The sequence below is a fragment of the Pleurodeles waltl genome, chromosome 5 (genome assembly GCF_031143425.1).
Source record: "Pleurodeles waltl isolate 20211129_DDA chromosome 5, aPleWal1.hap1.20221129, whole genome shotgun sequence".
Classification (NCBI taxonomy): domain Eukaryota; kingdom Metazoa; phylum Chordata; class Amphibia; order Caudata; family Salamandridae; genus Pleurodeles; species Pleurodeles waltl.
In genome coordinates, this window is record NC_090444.1 from 573,517,518 (window position 1) to 573,536,977 (window position 19,460).

The following is a 19,460-nucleotide window of genomic DNA, read 5'->3' on the forward strand; positions in this document are numbered from 1 at the left end:
CTCAGCTCTTCTGCTGTTCTCACCAGGCAGTGACTCTTCTTCATCCTTCTTCTCTTGATATGTTGAATCTGAGTTCTTGGGTTCAGGGGTGCCACCCAAATACTCAATTTAGGGGTGGTAAAGGGAGGATAGGTAGCAGCTAATGTGTTTCCCTGCCTTTCGGCTGTCTTCACCCTCTGTATGACCACTTTCGGTGGGAACTTGGCATAACCCTGACCCAAGAATGCTAATTCCATCCAAAACAAGATGGAGGAATCTGAAAAGTGGTGTCCACATAAGCTAGTCCATCTTAGGAGTGGGTCTGGCTTGATGTAGGCACATCTCCTAATCTTACAAATTTTCCTGCCTGTCTTGCCACCAAGAAGTGGGGTCAAGACCAGAGGGCAATCACCTCCACCACCTGGAGAGACCTGGGTCACATAACAAAAGCAGCTAGGCCTTTAAAGCCTCCCGCCCTGAAATGCATATTCTGCATGGAGAAGGTGTCAACACCTCCTCCGAGAGCAGGATTTGTTACTTGCCTCTGAGAGCGCAGGCTTTCACGTCAAGAGGTCAGAAATGTGTCTATGGTGACTGGACTGATTGAGACCAGTCAGTTAACACACTAGCAATCAGTAGGTTTTTCAGGGGGCACCTGTGGGTGCATATATTTAAAAAATCCATCACTGGTGAGGGTTTATTAACCTGAGATGTTTGATCCCTTAGGGTGGCACAATTTGTGCTGAAACCCTTAGAGGACCTTCGTTAGTATCCCAGGTCCTAGGTGCTGGGGTACCATTTACTAGGGGCTTACACTGGATGCTAAAGGTTGTGCCAATTGGGAAAAACAACGGTACAATTTTCAGAAAGAGATCTAGCACTGTGGACCTGGTTAGCAGGAACCTAGTGTACTTTCAGTCGAAATCACATCATGTACCAGGCAAAAAATTGGGGTAACCATACCAAAAAGGGGTGCTTTCCTACACTTACCGTCATGTTTGACTCAGCAGTAAGGGAGAGTGAGAACTAGCCATTCGACTGCCAGTCTAAATTGGGCGGCCCGTCAAATCGTTAAGCTCCCTTAGCCTGTACTTCGTCGGATGTCAGAGCACTATCTCAGTGACGGAGCCAGAGTAGGCTAAGTCAACGAGATACTGAAGGCCTGCTCAGCTGTAAATCAGACGGACGGACCAAGGCTTTCACGAAGAGGGCAGTCAGTCTCACTTGTAATGGAATAATGTCTCCACCAAACTCTAAATGGGTCCCTCAATGCCGGCATGAAAAAACTTGAAATCCCTGCCTAATTCATCTACTATCTTTGGTACATTGTGCAAACAATTTCCTTTTGTCTGAAGGACTGTCATGGCTTGGTGAGTGTGGGTGATCCTGAGAGTTTATGTAATTAAGACATACTCCATGAAGTTGAAGCTCTGCATGGAAATCCTGATGCTGATTCCCAAGGCAGGATCCACTAATTTTGTCCATGAAAAGTAGTCACTTACAGATGCAGAGATTTTGCCAAGAGTTGTGAATGGAAATTATATATCCATACACTTCTTCCTGAATACTGTGCAAAAGTACATTTAAGAGAAAATATATCAAATAGCAGTTTGCTCTTGCAGTCAATAAGTTTATAAATGTAAAATTGAGTACAGTTTATATGTATTTTGCAGAGGCATTGAAAAAGTGGAGAGTGAAGATGTGGCATCAACCATGGATGACAAGAGAAGGCAAGAAAATGCTGTGGAAAGGTAAAAATTGAAAAGAAAAATCAACTTAAAGACAGAAACAAAAACAAAGCAGTGCATATCAATGTGAGATACCACAATATGGATTTCTCTCCTGAGCGAAGAATGATGACATATTCAGACAGAGACATGGAGCATATCCAGTAAGTCCAGTAGTGGTTGCTCCCCTCCACCTCCCCAAGGAGCTCAGATGTAACCAAATCATTGATTTAATATATTACCATTGTTACCATATCACCACAGTAGGTTGTCCCCTGTATGCCTAGCACAACACTACACAGTCAAAAATCGTCATCAGCACTCCAATCAGAACTGGACTCCTGACCCCAGTGAAGCGTTCTAATAATGCATTCCAAGCCATTATGTCAGTTAGAGCCCATCCTCCCGACGTGTCAGTTTCATGTTTTGTTCTTCGACCACACCCATTCCAAAACATCACAGGTCCAACTAGGAAGAGGTGGGCTTTGTGTACTCATCCAGCATATAGCCACCCTACGTTTATCCAGCATCAGTGCAAGCAGTGCAAATCTGTATGGGATGTGCCTACCCTGTGGTCTCCGTAATATACCCAGGAGGCAGGTCAATGGTGTTCCCTCAAGCCCCACACCGGTGACCCCAACTTTTTTCGGAACCACCACCCACCAGAATTGCTGCACCTCCTTACAGGACCAGGCTAAATGAAAAAAGGACGAACCCATCGCCCCTCATCAAGGACACCCAGACTTCCTCGTTGGATCTATCTTGTTAAGTCGGGCTGGCGTAACATATACACGATGCACAAAATTAAAGTGCAACAACTTAAATCTGTGATTACAAGATACTGTGCATACCAGAGGCAGTGACATATTCCAGACCAGATCTTCTAGACGGTCCTCAAGTTCTTGATCCCAGGCCCTATGCGTTGCACACTCCACCCCCACAGAATCCCCATGCAGGGCTCTATAAAAGAGGGTAATCAAATGGGAATCCTCTCCCCAATTTATTAATCCATTCAACACCCTTGATGCTGGGGGGGCCACCAGAAATCCAGACCAAACCTCTCGAGTCACACTCTTGATCTTGCCATACTGCAAGAACTGTCCAGCACTCAATCCGAACGTATCTTGCGGCTCCTGAAAGGAGATAAACTCCTTGTTAGGGTATAAATCACCTGCCACCAAGCAACCACCTACTCTCCAAGCTTCCATTGACATTAAGTTATCCATATTCATAAAACGGGCTAGACTCCAAATCTTTAGCTCCCTATCAAAGGGGGCACGTCGCGGTATTTTCTTCACCACTTGCTCCCAGACCCCTGCTGTAGTCTTAACCAAATACAGAACAGGATTCTCCAACCTACCGCCCGTCATTAACGCGTGTACCAGATCCTCACCTTCCAACATGCCAGCAAATAGTCTCTTCTCCCAATTGTCAGAGTGTGTCATCCACCAAGCAGAATGTTGTAAATGAGCTGCATAATAATAGTCTAATATTAGGAAGTGTCAAACCACCATCTTCCATATCCCTTTGTAATATGGACAATGCCACCCTACTACAACGGCCAGCCAAGACCAAAGAAATCAACAAACTGTCCAATCGATTGAAAAGCTGGGCTGCCAGCGAAAACAGAGAATTCTGCACAAGGTAAAGACACCTCAGCAAAAACACCGTCTTGTCCACAGCCGCCCTTCCCATCATTGAGAGAGACAGCCTCTTCTAGAACGAGACAGAGCGCTCCAACCATTCACCACCCACTTCATTGTGCGTCCCATGCGCCACCGTTGTATGTGTGACTCAGATGCCCAAATATCGAAAACTTTCAAGCTCCCATCTGAGCCCAACCTCTGGCAAGTCCTCTGTCAGAGTATCATATAGTGATCCTAAAGGAAACAGGGGCGATTTTTTCCTATTTACCCGGAGACCAGATACAGCCCCAAACTCCTCAAACACTTGTAACAGCAAAGGGACCGAGACACGTGGTTCTCGTCGGCATATAGGGAGACAATATGAATGACCTGTCCCACCTGCACACCCCAGGGCCCCAATTCCTCACGAAGCCAGACCGCCAGCGGTTCCACCGCTAAAGCAAAAAGGAGTGGTGACAGTGGTGACAGTGTGCATCCCTGTCTGGTCCCCCTACCAATTGCCCAAAAGTCAGAGAGCTCTCCGCCCACCCGAACACTTGCAGTGGGAACAGACGAATCCAAGTACAGAAATGAGGGCCAAATCCCATTCCCTGTAAGATTGCCAACAGGTAGTCCCACTCCACAGTATCAAAACCCTTCTCTAGGTCTAACGATACTAAAACCAATTTGTCCACTTTCCCCGAGGTTTCATGCAAAACGTGTGCCAAATGACGTAGGTTGTAAGTCGTACTACGGCCAGGAATAAATCCACATTGATCCTCGTGTACCAAACCCTGAATCATTCCACACAAGCGAGTGGCTAAAATTTTACACAGAATCTTGACATCGGTAGTAAGCATCGTAAGCGGACGATATGAGGAAGGGTCATCAGATTCTACCCTGGGCTTAAGCATTAAACAGACGATGCCCTGACGCATGGTCTCAGGAAGAATGCTCCAGTCCCGGGCTTCCTCAAACACCACCAACAACCTTTCTCTCTGAAGGAGAGGAAACGTTTGGTACAACTCAATCGGGAAACCATCCCCACCAGGCGATTTCGATTTTGACAACGCCTTCAGAGCTTTACCCACTTCCTCCACTGTTATCTCAGCCTCTAGACTGTCCACCCAGTACGGTTCCAGCTGCGGAACTCTCATTTGCTTCATAAAATCTCTTGAGCCAACATCCAGAACCGGAGGGCCAGCTCTGGACACTCCCTGCAAATGCTCCATTAACACCCAAAGGTTCTCTCTGTGATTGGTAACCTGTACCCCCTCCGCGTTCTTATTGCGCAGAATAGGTGGAGATTCAACCTCCCGCTTGATAAGCCATGCCAGCAATTTACCAGATTTGTCTCCCTCCCTGTGGAGTCACTGTCTATACGATCTAAGGGTGACCTTATCCAGCGTGTCCCAACAGCTACTGACCTTCTTAAGTAGCCAAAGCTTCTCTTGCTCAACCTCACCAGTTATCGACGTCTGGTGTTGTAATACCTCCAGTTCACTGTCACAATCCGGAAGTTCCTGCTCCATTTGTTTGCGTGCCCCACATGCAATACCCTCTTCATGGCTTCCCATTCAATGCCCCTTGAGTCAGTCGTTCCCCAGTTCAAATCCAAGTAGTCCTTAAGGGCTACCGCCATTTTCTCACGACAACTAGCAACCATCAAAAAAGACGTAGGCATACGCTAACTGCGGGACACTTTAGCATCAGATCCCCATAGCACGTGCAGCAGCACAGGTGCATGGTCAGATAAAAACCTCCCCAAATGCTTGACATCCTTTACCTGTGAACAAAACAGTCCACCTAACAGGAGACGGTCTAACCAACTAAGGCCCTCATTAAAATCCTGGCGGTCGGTGTTAAAGCGGTGGTAATACCGCCAACAGGCCGGCGGTAAAAAAAAACTGGAATCACGATCATGGCAGAAACCGCCAACACAGACAGCCACTTTAACACTCCGACCGCCATGGCGGTAGAAACAAACACCGCGGCGGTAACTGCCAACAGACAAGGGGAAGACAATGTACCGCCCACTGTATCACAAGGCACCAATCCGCCACCTTTTCCGGGGCGTTACCAACACCATCAAAAGCACAGCCGAAACAGTCTTTGGAACAGAATCCACTCACCTCCCTACGAGGAACCAGGACACCATGGAACCCGAGTTACAGGTCCTGCCCATGCTGATTTACCTCCTCTTCTACCAGGAGCAGCAAAGACGGCGGTGACGACCACGGTGAGTTCTGCACCTAGCACACGGGTGGGAGGAAAAAGAGAGTGACACACACACACACGCAACATGCAACACCCCCACTCCCACCCTCACTCCAACACCATACACACAAATACATGCATCAACATTACATTTACACCCCGTCACCCCATGGAAGAACGCAAGGACAAAATAAAATGATTGTAACAAGTGTAATCATCGAAAATCCAGATAGAGAAACAGGTCTGTAAAAGAGCAAAATATACAAATATGTACAGCAACTACACAAATCCGGATTGTGTTCCATTCATTGTCCGTGGACCAGAGGACCCAAAATGCATGGGAGAAGCCCACACATGATACCTGCTTCTAAACAGAGAGAACACTGCTGGGGCATCAGGTCGAAAATAAACAGGCACCTCAGGGGGAAGGGGAGGGGGGCACCTCAGCCGGCTGAAGAGACGATGCCACTGCTCCACAATGGGGCTCCATCCCCACTGATTGGTCCTGGGGAGTGCAAAGCCACAGTCTCATAAGTCTCTCAAGTGGGTGGGTTGCCCACTAATTGCTCCTGGGGAGTGCAAATCCACAGTCTCACAAGTCTCTCAAGTGGGTGGTTTGCCCACTGATTGGTCCTGAGGAATGCAAAGCCACAGTCTCACAAGTCTCTCAAGTGGGTGGGTTGCCCACTGATTGGTCCTGGGGAGTGCAAAGCCACAGTCTCACAAATCTCTCAAGTGGGTGGGTTGCCCACTGATTGGTCCTGGGGAGTGCAACGTCACAGTCTCACAAGTCTCTCAAGTGGGTGGGTTGCCCACTGATTGGTCCTGGGGAGTGCAACACCACAGTCTCTCCAGTGGATGTATCTTTCCACTGGTTCTGGAGGGGGCTTGGTTCCCAGAGTATTTCATCCTGCCCAGGACTGGGGTTGTGAATGCTGATCTCCAGTGGTTCTGGAGGGGGCTTGGTGCCCAGAGTGCTTCATCCTGCGAAGGACTGGGGTAGTGGATGCTGTTCTCCACTGGTTCTGGAGGGGGCTTGGTGCCCAGAGTGCTTCATCCTGCTAAGGACTGGGGTAGTGGATGTATCTCTCCACTGGTTCTGGAGGGGGCTTGGTGCCCAGAGTGCTGCACATGGTGTGTGGCAGTTCCCATTCCCTCACCTGGGTGTCAGAGCCACGAGATTTCCTGGGAACAGGTAGCATGATACTCCATGGAGGCAGAGACACACTCCACCCTGCGGCGACTTAGCCTGCCAACTGCTGGGACTGCCAGTGCTGGTTGTGGTGCCTCATGTACTCTTCGCAGGGTTCTGGACATCTCCTGCAGCCTCGGACGACTGCCCACTGGGGATGATGTTCATGTCGGCTGTGGTGGCACAGTCTGAGTCCGTCGCGGGGCAGGTGGCGGTGGTTGCGGCAGTGTCAGTGGCAGAGATGCTGGCGGTGGAGCATGTGTCAGCACCTGTGGAGGGAGACACCAGGATGTTTCCTGCAGCCTTGGACGGCTACCCACTGGGGATGATGCTGGGGACTGTAGCAGAGGCAGCAGTCGTGCAGGTGGGCATGCAGGTGGCGATGCAGGTCGGCGTGCAGGTGGCGGTGCAGGTGGCGGTGGTTGCGGCAGTGGCCACTGCCGTACAGGTTGCTGTTCTGTCCTGCAGAAAGGGTGTCACCAGTACCTCACCCTGAGGCTCCGTGCCCTGAACTGACTTCCCTTTAGCCTTGTGTCCCTTCCCCACCTTGGAAGTCGCTGCTGTGACCTTGGCACTGTCCTCTTTTGTCTTGTAGGAGGCCTTGCTGGTTGGTTGGTGCAGCTTTTCTCTACGGCATGTTGTCGCCTTCTTCACCTTGGGAGGTGAAGAAGGCGAATCCTTGGCCTGACTAGGTGGCACACTGGCAGCCCTGATGGGTGCGGCCCACGATGTTACTGGACTTGCAGGGACCACAGTGCTCGAGGATTTCAGGGCTGAGGTGCTGGGCTGGGATTTAGACATCCTGGCCTTAGGGGAAGGACAGGGGGGAGGTGTGGGGAAGAGGTCAAAGTTAGTGAGGAAAGGTTTTTTAGACACACTGGGATGAGAAGATGGAGGGGGTTTGGGAGTGGAGGAAGAGGTAGTGGTTGTAGGAGGTGTACGTCTGCTGAATTTGGGTGAGGGTGCATGGGCTGGAGGCTGTTGTGAGGTGGATTGCTGTTGAGTGGCTGTGTGCCTGCGTTTGTGTAGTTTGGGAGGAGGGCTCACAGACACACTGGGAGAGGACACAGGGGACATGTGCATGGTAGTTGGGGTGGTGATTGCACATGAGCGGTGTGTGGTGATTGGCGTGCTGGTGATGGAGTTAGTGGCTGAGGATGTAGTGCATGCAGGTGTGAGTGGAGGCGAGACTGGGAGGGAGGAGGAGGATGTGGAGGAGGGGGACACAGTGGAGGCAGTGGATGTTGGTGTGTCTGCATGGGGATGGTGCTTGTGTGAGTGCCTGTGGGATGTGTGGTGCCTATGTTTGTCATGTCCACTCTTGTGTGTTGATGAGTGTGCATGCTGGTCTGATGGTGTTCTTGGGATAGGCTGAGGTAGAGGGGATTGGGTCTGGGTAGTGGAAGTTGGAGGGGGGAGGCTGGACACAGGGACAATGGCTGCCATCAGTGCTGAGACCAGAGCCTGAAATGCTCTCTGTTGGGCTGCCACACCAGAAGGAATGCCCTCCAGGTATGCATTTGTTTGCTGCAAATGCCTCTTGACACCAAGGATGGCATTCAAAATGGCTGATTGCCCAACAGTGATGGATCTCAGGAGGTCAATAGCCTCCTCACTGAGGGCAGCAGGGCTGACTGGGGCAGGGCCTGAGGTGCCTGGGGCAAAGGAGATGCCCACCCTCCTGGGTGAGCGGGCATGGGAAACTCGATGAGGGGCTGCTGGGAGGGCGGTGCTGGTAGGGTGGGTGGCGGCTGTACCTGTAGTTGCGGTGGGCACAGAGGTGCCCGCCACCGCAAGGGAGCTCCCATCAGAGGAGGAGTAGCTGTCGCTGGTGTCTCCTCCTGTCCCCGTCGTAGAGCTCCCCTCGCCCTCCGTCCCACTGGTGCCTTCAGACTCCGTACATTCACCCTCCAGGACCATGTGGGTTGCAACTCCCTCCTGTCCGGTGCCACTACTCCTCCACCAGATGATGCTAATGCACACAAGGACAGGGTGACAGAACCAAAAGGGGGGAAAGACAGAGGAGACACATGGTCAATGCCTGCAACAACACCACTGTTGGCCGACACAACACACAGGGAGCAGCCCTATGCACTAGGCCATGCACTAACAGTTCAGTGGAAAATCACATACCCATGGGGGACTGTGCCTAGACCCATTTGATGCACACCTGGAACCCACAGGAGCCTGACTAGGTATAGAGGGCCACTACCACGTTTGCCCTGGCCTAGGGAAACCCACAGCCCACTTCCCACACCCAGAAACCTCATAAAGCGCGCAGCCAGCTGCATGACACTGTACTCATCCCCTTGTGGCTGCTGTGATGCCCTCAAGCGCCCATCCAACTCCAGATATGCCACCGCCAGGATGCGGTACATCAGGGGTGTCATGGTGCGATGGGCTCCCCTTCCACATTCGAGGCCATCCCCAGCTGGGCCTCCACAGTCTTCTTGGTCCAGCGGCGCAGGTCCTCCCATCTTTTGCAGTAGTGGGTGCTCCGTCTATGGTAGACCCCCAGGGTCTGCACTTCCTTGGCGATGGCACGCCAAATACCCTTCTTCTGGTGGGCCCTGACCTAGAGGAAAAGTAAAATAGGAATGGATTTTACTCCCCCGTCTGGTTCTTCTTACTCATTGGCCACAACCTCCCACCCTGGCCCACAAACACATACACTGACCATCCTCACATGCTGGCCTCTGCCCACCCCCACCTGTATCTTCCATTGACACCACTCCATACATTCATGTCCCATCCATCATGCTCACAGTGTACTCACCTGTTTGTCTGGTGGACCGTAGAGTTGGGTGTAATGGGCAAGGACCACATCCACTAGTTTCTCCAACTCCTCCGCAGTGAAGACAGGGGACCTTTTCCCAGACACTGTAGCCATTTTCGCTTCCAGACTCAGGTCACAGCAGCACTTGCAGTGTAGGTCCTCTCCTGTTGAAGGTCAGGTATCAAGTGAGTGAACAGATAGAAAATGGCTGTCACGTCCACGGCGGTGCGTACCGTCACCTCCGGCGTACATTGTCATTGGCTCCTGGAACCCATAAGGCCCAATAATAACCAATGCTGAATTGCGCTGCGGTCTTCGTCCGCCTACCGCGACGCTGCACAACGCCAGCACAGTTACCTCATTTCCCCTTGTCCCTCCTTACAGTTCAGGCAGCTGCCATTTCAGGGGGCCACATGGCAAGGCACCTAACTGCGTCACAGCTCTTTTGGGCAGGAATACGAACATACAGCGCAAACCACCGATTACATCACATTTGTTCTAAACACCCTTGTGAAACCTATGTGGTGTATGACCCTCTGCTCACCCTCCTCCTCCATAGGGCACGTCAGCTGGGGCAGATGATGAGATGGCGTCATCCTCCGGTATACAGACCCCTGGTGGACCTGTTGACAATGGAAGTGGAAGACAGACACATCATTAACCCCTAAAGACTTGATTGTGCCACAATCAATGAACTGTGTGCCCAGTTGGAGCCAGACCTGATGTCAGCTATCAGCCATCCCACAGGAATCCCCCCTCTAGTGCAGGTCCTGTCAGTACTCCATTTCCTGGCCAGTGGGCTCTTTCAAACAACAGTGGCCATGGAATCAGGGATGTCACAGCCAATGTTCTCTAACGTGTTGTCCAGAGTGTAGTCTGCCCTGCTGAAATACATGCGCAGCTACATCGTTTTTCCCCAGGTGGAGGATTTGCCCACAGTGAAAGGTGACTTCTATGCCCTGGGACATATTCCCAACATCAATGGGGCAATTGATGGTACACATGTGGCATTTGTCCCCCCCGCAGGAATGAACAAGTGTAAAGAAACCGCAAAAGCTACCATTCGATGAATGTGCAGATGGTGTGTTTGGCTGACCAGTACATCTCCCATGTGAATGCCAAGTATCCTGGCTCTGTGCATGACGCTTACATTTTGAGGAATAGCAGCATCCCTTATGTGATGGGGCAACTCCAGAGGCACCGGGTATGGCTAATAGGTAAGCCCAAGGTCCCAACACAGTTGACATAGGTGTCTGGGTATGGGCGAGTCCCTAAGGGTTGGAGTATGTCTAACAGTTGTCCCTCGATATTTGCAGGTGATTCTAGTTACCCCAACCTCTCATGGCTACTGACCCCAGTGAGGAGTCCCAGGGCAAGGACAGAGGAACCCTACAATGAGGCACATGGGCGAACTAGAACGATAATAGAGCGCAGTTTCGGCCTCCTGAAGGCCAGATTCCGTTGCCTCCATCTGACAGGTGGCTTCCTATACTACTCACCGAAGAAGGTGTGCCAGATCATCGTGGCATGCTATATGTTGCACAACCTGGCTTTGCAACGCCAGGTGCCTTTTCTGCAGGAGGATGGGCCTGATGTTGGTCTTGTTGCAGCTGTGGAGCATCATGCAATACTTCCAGTGAGGCACAGGAACATACTACTGTAGGACATTGCATGAATTTGCCTTTTTACCTCTGTGTGGACCCTGACATTTAACTTTGGCTTTCCATTTCACACATCTGGGTCCCACTTTCTGCCTTATGCTATGTTTACTGATGCCCAACAACTGTCGTACATTGGTGTGTGAACATGAACATTGTCATTACTATTTTTCTGAGAGGTTGCAATTACACATTAGTGAAAGTACAGACTGACTCCAGATTGATTTGTGATTCAAGGGTGTTTATTTCTCTGCTAATAAGTGGAGGGAGCTGTGCAATGGGCTGGGGTGATGGTGGAGGAATGTCCATGTTAGAGTCCAGTCTCACAGGTGCATTGTCCAAGGGGGTATAGGAAGTGAAGGTATGGCAGTTCAAAGTTGTCAGGGTGACATAGTGGGACAAAAGGGTGACAATCGGGAGAGTGTTATTTACTGGCGGGGCTCTTGGCAATGTTCTCTGTCTTGTTCCTGGATCTCAGGGACCGGTTGCGGGCTGGTTCTCCTTCTGCAGGGGGTGGGGTCCTGGTGGCCTGTTGGTCCTGTGGCGGGACCTCCTGTCCACTGGCGCTGGCGGAGGTGGAGGGCTGTTCATCGTTCAGGCTAGTGTCAGGGGCCCGTTTGTGTGCCACTGTGTCCCTCATGGTGTTGGCCATGTCTGCCAGCACCCCTGCAATGGTGACCAGCGTGGTGTTGATGGACTTCAAGTCCTCCCTGATCCCCAGGTAGTGTTCCTCCTGCAGCCGCTGGGTCACCTGAAACTTGGCCAGTAACTTGCCCATGGTCTCCTAGGAAAGATCGCATGCTCCCATGATGTTGGAGGGTGCCTTGTGGAGAGTGGGTTCCCTGGGCCTGTCCTCCCCCTGTCGCACTGCAGTCCTCCCAGTTTCCCTGTTATCCTGTGCCTCTGTCCCCTGAACCGTGTGCCCACTGACCCCAGGTCCCTGATTGTCTTGGGTTGGTGGGTTTGCCTGGGGTCCCGGTAGAGGTGGACACACTGCTGATTGACGTGTCCTGGGGACTGAGGGATGGGCCCGCTGGGTGGGTGCTGTGGTGGTGTTTCCTGAGGGGAGGAGGTTCAGTGGTGGTTTGTGATTGTGCCAGGGGAACCGACTGTCCAGAGGTCCCTGATGGTCTGGGCTGGTCATCTTGATCCAGGTGTGCAGAGCTGCTGTCATCACTGTGGGCCTCTTCCGTGAGGGGACTGGATATGTCTGGTACCTCCTGTCCGGTGACGTTGGGTATGGGTCCTGTTGGGGTGTAAATAAATAGTGCTATTGTATCTGTGTGTGCCATCTTGTGCAATGTGTGAGTTACCCTCTACTCCTGTGCTTGCATTATTGTGTTTGCCCTTGTGTGATTAGTGATTTAGGGGCCTGGGTGGGTATCTGTACTGGACATGCTTTGGTGATGGGGGTCCAAGCAGGGCTTGGTATTGGGATGGGTGGGTTGTGATGGTGGGGCATATGTGAGGTGTTGGAGTGATGGGGGTGAGGGTAGGGTGGGGGGTATGTGATGGCATGCAGGTTGGGGGGGTGAAAGTAGTAAAGATTTGACTTACCAGAGTCCAGTCCTCCTGCTACTCCTGCGAGGCCCTCTGGATGCAGTATTGCCAAGAATTTCTCCTCCCATGTTGTTAGTTGTGGGGAGGAGGTGGGGGTCCACCGCCAGTCCTCTGTACAGCTACCTGGTGTCTGGATACCACGGAACACACCTTCCCCCGTAGGTCGTTCCAACTCTTCCTAATGTCATCCAGTGTTCTGGGGTGCTGTCCCACTGCGTTGACCCTGTCAACAATTCTCTGCCATAGCTCCATCTTCCTAGCAATGAAGGTGTGCTGCACCTGTGATCCGAAAAGCTGTAGCTCTACCCGGATGATTTCCTCCACCATGACCCTGAGCTCCTCCTCAGAAAATCTGGGGTGTCTTTGAGGTGCCATATTGTGGTGTGGGTGATGTGTGAGGTGCTGTTTGTTGTGCTGTGTGATGTGTTGTGTTGGTGTGTGTTCTTTGGGGTGCGTGGATGTTGTATGAGTGATGGTGTTGTGTGCCTGTGGATGCTGGTGTTGTGTTTGCTGTTCTCTCTCTCTGTGCGTCTTCCAAAAAATTAATTGTAAGGGGTTGTGGGTAATGTGGGTGTGTGTTTTATAGTGGTGTGAGTGTGTGGGTGTGGTGTGTGTATGTGTATCAGGTGTGTGTATTTTGAATTGTCCAATGTGGTTGTGTTTTGTAAGTGTGTGTGTATTTTGAGCGCGGCGGTGTGTACCGCCAGTGGATTACCGCGGTTGAAAGACCGCCGCGTTGATTTGTGGGTCGTGATACTGTGGGCGTAGTTCCGTTGGCGTGACTGTGTATGTTTTGGTATCGCCAGTTTATCACTGACCTTTGGTGTGGCGGACTTGTGTGGGTGTCTGTATTGTGGCGGATTACGAGATGTGGGTCGTAATACCTGTAGCGGATTTCCGCCGCGACCACAGTATCTTGACGGCCGTCAGCACTGCTGTAAGTGGGATTTACCGCCTGGGTTGTAATGAGGGCCTATATGAGTTGTGCGTTTTAGAATGACAGGTGTATTCCCTGGTCTCCGGATGTAGTTCTCTCCATCCATCCCAGAGCCCTAGATTACGCATAACCTCATTGAGGGATCTCGTCATTAATGGTTTGGTGTCCAACTTAGATGGGAAATTATCCATCTCGCCATCCAATATACAATTGTAGTCTCCAGCCCATATCAGGGGGGCGACTATCCTCCCCCAACAGGTCAGGTATATTGTCATTAAAAGGAGTGATTGTCTATGTTAGGTGCGTACGTGTTAAGATTGGTAAGAGGCAGTCCATCCAAAGTGCCCTGTAAGCGTATATATCTCCCTTCCACATCCGCTTCACTATAGACATGTGTAAAAGGGACCCCCAGGCGCAATCCATATCAACACTCTCCTTGCATAGGAGGAGAAGGAAGAGGAGAACACGTGACCCGCCACTTTTTAGCCAACTTATGCAATTCTTCCTCTGTCATATGTGTTTCCTGGAGACACGTAATGTGTGCCTTATGTCACCTCAGGAAGGAGTTTACTCTATAACTCTATAGCTCTTCAGTCCCCTAACGTTCCATGTCAGGATGTTAGTCTGTCGACCCATGTTGAGAATGCACATTCACCCCTCCCCCAGGACCCCCTCCCCTGACCCCATGCCCAGAAAGAGTAAGTAAGAAGCATCCTTACCACACCACCCACATGAAACAATGCACTGCTATTATAAACATCAAACCTCTGCGACCGTGCTTAATCTGTAAACCCCCAAACCCCTATACCAACCCCAGATAAAGAGTAAAATGTACATATAAAAATATACTGTAGATCCATGAATATGTATGCTGCCAGGGCCACAGCCCACACTCCAACACCCAAGTGTCCTACCTCACCCCCATTACAGTATACACAGTGCCTACCTTCCCAGCTAATCATAGTCTAGGATAAGCGTTTTAAAACCCCCAATCAGAAAATACATATCCATATGAGGCCCCTGTAAACCAACATCCGTAACATTTCCAAAGGACCCAATCATGTGAAGCATGTTTCACAGTCCGAACACAAGACCCCCAGTGGGACTGCAATAGCAGTAACCACCAAAGGTCAAAATATTCAAGAAACCACAGAGAGCATCTCAGCTCCCCCATCTGATGAGTCAGCAATGTTGACAAACTGTACAGGGTTCGCCACCGCCATAGTACCATCCTGTTGGATTTCAGTGTGGCTGACAGAGTTATCAAAACGCTGCGCAGTGACCCGCATCAGGGCAGACCGCCAAGAAGAACCAGGCCAACCCTGTCCCACATCGGCAGCCATCCCCAGACGTCCTCTGGCTGATCAAAAAACTGCGACTTGCCTCCAGAAATCACGTTCAGACGTGCCAGATAAATAACATGTGTCTGATGTTCATGGCACGAAGCTTGGCCTTCACCTCTAAAAAAACCCTTTCGGGAGGACTGGACCTTATTCGTGTAGTCCAGGTAGATGGATATTTTCCGATTTTCAAACACAGCCCTGTCGGTCTCACAGGCTGTCCACAGGATGCAGTCCCTGTCCTTATAGATCAAAAGGCGAGCTATGATGGCCCTCGGTGGCACCCCTGTTCTAGGAGGAAAGAAAAACATTTTTACACAAAGATAGATAAAACAGAAGAGACTGAGGCAGCTGAGTATACTGAGTAATTTAATTTGACTTTATTGCACCTTTGCTAATACTTTTACACATTTCCATGATCCTCTAAATAAATGCCGGGGTCACAGGTGTACATGTTAATGGAAGTGTGGCAAAGTTCATAGAACACCAGCCACACATGGAAGGGACATGAGTTATAGTTTGTGAAGCTTACTATAATTAGGGAATTAGGGAGTTTCAGTGGTTTTTAGGTCTTGCATTGTAACTGTATAATTTCTTTAACTGTGTTTCTTAATACAATTTCTAAGATTTTATTAATACTATTTTGACATTAGCAAAGACAACTGTATTATCTTATCTTTAGCAAAGATACATATATATCTATATATATCTATATACATATCTATCTATATATATATATATATATATATATATATATATATATATATATATACATATATATATATATATATATATATATAGTAGGAAAGTACCCTCCTTTTGGCATGGTTACCCCCACTTTTTGCCAGCTGACAGTGTGATTTGGCGGTGTTCACTGGGATCCTGCACCAGGACCCCAGTGACTGAGCTCTCTTCCTTTAGATTTGGTTGTCCTTGACTATGTACACCCCACAATTGGCATACTGGTGCCCCATGAAAGCCCTTAGTATAGGATATCCAGCACATTGGAGCACCAGGGGTTCCCCATGGGCTGCAGCATGTATTATGCCACCCATGGGAGCCCATGCAAAATGTGTCTGCAGGCCTGCAATTGCAGCCTGCTTGAAAAGGTGCATGCACTCTTTCACTACAAGTCACTACACTAGGTCACTGAAGTCATCTCTACGGCAGGCCCTTCTAGCCCAGAGGGCAGGGTGCAGGTACCTGTGTGTGAGGGCCCCCTGCATGAGCAGAGGTGCCCCCACAAACTCCAGCTTCATTTTCCTGGACTTTGTGAGTGCGGGGAATCCATTTTACCCATGTACTGGACATAGGTCACTACCTATGTCCAGCTACATAATGGTAACTCCGAACCTGGGCATGTTTGGTATCAAACGTGTCGGAATCATACCCCAATACTGTTGCCAGTATTAGTTGTATGATTCCATGCACTCTAGGAGCTCCTTAGAGCAGTGGTTCCCAACCTTTTGGTTTCTGTGGACCCCCACTTTAACATTAATGGAACCCAGGGACCCCCACGGAATCATCATGCCTGAGTCATTACTGGAAGCTGGGGACCTAATTTGTCAATATTTGATATTTTTTTATTTTCTAGGCTCTTGCGGACCCCCTGAGAAGGCTCCGCGGACCCCCAGGACCACAGGTTGGGAACCACTGCCTTAAGAGGACCCCCATATTTGCTCCTACCAGTTTGAAGGGTTTTCCCAGGCAGCCCATGCTGCTGCCATCCTACAGACAGGTTTCTTTCCTCCTGCTGCTTGACCAGCTCAAGCCTAGGAAGGCAGAATAAAGGATTTACTTTGGGAGAGGAAGGCAACACCCTCTCCCTTTGGAAATAGGTGTTACATGGCTTGGGAGGGGTAGCCTTCCCAAGCCACCGGTATGCTTTGAAGGGCACATTCGGTGCCTTCCTGGCATAAACCAGTTTGCACCAGTTCATGGACCTCCAATCCCTGATCTGGCGCAAAACTGGACATTGGAATGGGGAGTTACCACTCTCCTGTCCATCACCACCCCAGGGGTCATGCCCAGAGCTCCTCCAGGTGGGCAGTTGATTCTACCATCTTGAATTCAAGGTGGGCAGAGGCCTCTGGGAGCATCTGAGTGGCCAGGGCAGACAGGTGACATCACAGCCCCCTCCTAATAGGTGGTCACTCTGCTAGGTGACCGATCCCCCTTTTAGGGCTATATAGGGTCGCCTTTTTGGGTGGGTCCTTAGATTTGGCATGCAAGATTCCAACAGGACTCCTCTGCCACGTTTACTTTGACTTCTGGCCACTGGAACTGCAAATGGACTTCACCGGAAACTACAATCTGCAGCTCCAGTGAAAACTTCGCTCTGCAACATTGTTTCCCCGGCTCCTTCAAGCAACTGCAACATTTCCCCGGCTGTGCATCCTCTGAGGGTGGCAAGTCCTCAGTCTGCAGAAAGAAGGAATCTCCCTTGGAGTGAAGGAGTCACTTTCCTGCATCCGCAGGCAGCAACTGCAATGATGACCAGCTGCGTGGGTCCTTCTCCTGCAACTCTGCGTGGATCCTGCAACAGAGGTGGTGGTCTTGAGTGGTCCCCTTGGTCCCCAATACCAGCTGTCCACCTTTGGAGGTGGTGAGCCTTTGCCTTTCCTTGGAGAACAGTACCCCTCTGCATCATGACTCTTGCAGCTACTAAGGCTTATTGGCTCTTCTTCCAAGGGATCTTCAGGATCTGTGTAGCCCCGGACTCACGCACTCTTCTCTGCAACATGTAGTCTCCTGCCTGCTGCTCCAGTGACGTGGGACTCCTTTCCAGGTGTGCTGAGTGGGCCTCACTGCGACTCCTGTGCCTGCTGTCTGTGTGCTGCCTTCTGGATCTCCTCACTGCTAAGTGTTGCCTAGGGCTCCCTTTGTTGGGTTGAGTCCCCTCGGACTTTCCTGGTCCCCAGCAGCTCTGCAACTTTTCTTCTGTGACTGTTGCCTTTGCCAAGGCTTGTTGGGGTTTTTTCCACACCATTGACGGACGGCAACTCTTCTTCTGACGTGGGACATCAACTGCATCACTCCTAGAACTCTTCCTCCTGCTCTTCACTGTCAACCTTGTTCTGCACCTCCAGAAGGGTGGGTAGTGGCTCCTGCCCCAACCAGACACTCCAACTGGAACTGAACTTGGTCCCCTTCATTTGCAGGTCTTTTTCTGTCAGGATCCATCTTCTGTTTCTTCCGGTCTTGCTTGGGTCTTGCACAGCCCTTTTTTAAAGTTTACCTGTGGGTTTGGGAAAAACCAGGTACTTACCTCTTCCCTCCTGGTTGCGGCGGGCAATCTGATACTTACCTTCTGGGGTTCCTAGTTCCTCCAGCTCCACTCTACAGATTCAACATACCTGGGTGGGGGTCTGACTTTCCCATTCCATTTTTTCAGTATATGGTTTGGTCGCCCTCTAGGGTCTCTATTGTTTATTGTTATTTCACTGCCTTCTATTGTTTTCTATGTCCATTCTTGATTACTAGGGTGTATATAACAGTGTGTTTACTCACCTGCTAGTAGAGTATTGGCTATATAGTATTTTAGTCTTTGTGTCACTAAAATAAAGTACCTTTATTTTTGTAACACTGTGTGGTTCTTTCATGAGTGTAAGTGCTGTGTGAATATAAGTGATATTGAATGCGCTTTGCATGTCTCCTAGATAAGTCTTGGATGCTTATCCACAGGTAACCCTAGAGAGCCTGGCTTCCCAGACACTGACTACACCTCACTAATAGGGGATACCTGGACCTGCTATAGGGTGATAACATCATAGGTGTCACCACACACCAGGCCAGATATAGTATATATATATATATATATATATATATATATATATATATATATATATACACACACACACACACACACATGAATAAAAGAAACACTGCACTTCCAGGAGCTCCACTTGGCAAAATATTGTCAGACCTCATTACACCAGACACCACAATTCATTTCGACATCTGTCTTTATAAAGTGGTTTTAGTCTGTGTCCACACGTTGTTGTTGTAAGCATGCCTTTAATTAGTACAGAGATATTCTGGGACCGTTAGTTCAATGTCCAACACAACTGGGAGTCATCGTTACACTGAAGACATTAATCAAATATATGGCAACCAGCCTGATTTCTGTTAATCTGATTATTAAGACTTCGATGGGTAAGTTTGTATTATACATTGTTGTTCTGCTCAGTGCTAGTATAGATAATGGTCCTATTTTAATATTCACTCATACAGTAGAACCCCAGAATTAATTGTTTGTGCGTTTGAATTTATGCCAACAATTCTTCCACAGCACCAAAATAATTGACCTCTGGTCATTAGTCTTCTTTTGAGTGGCGGCCAGTAATTTTAGGAGGGAGGGGGCAGGCAGTGCACACATGCTCACTCACTCTCATTCATTCACACATGTGCGCACACACACATTCATTCACAACACTCATTATCAAATAT

The 19,460-nt window shown here is 49.9% G+C and overlaps 1 protein-coding gene across 4 annotated transcripts in view; it reads left to right on the top strand.

Annotated features, from left to right (window-relative positions):
• The window catches only part of LOC138295834 (uncharacterized), a 1,330,477-nt gene that overhangs the window by 752,877 nt on the left and 558,140 nt on the right, over positions 1-19,460 (top strand). For all 4 annotated transcript variants that reach the window (XM_069234393.1, XM_069234396.1, XM_069234394.1 and 1 more), the window contains one exon: positions 1,653-1,730. In XM_069234393.1, coding sequence (XP_069090494.1) covers positions 1,653-1,730 — 78 coding nt within the window. The remainder of the gene's footprint in view (positions 1-1,652; positions 1,731-19,460) is intronic.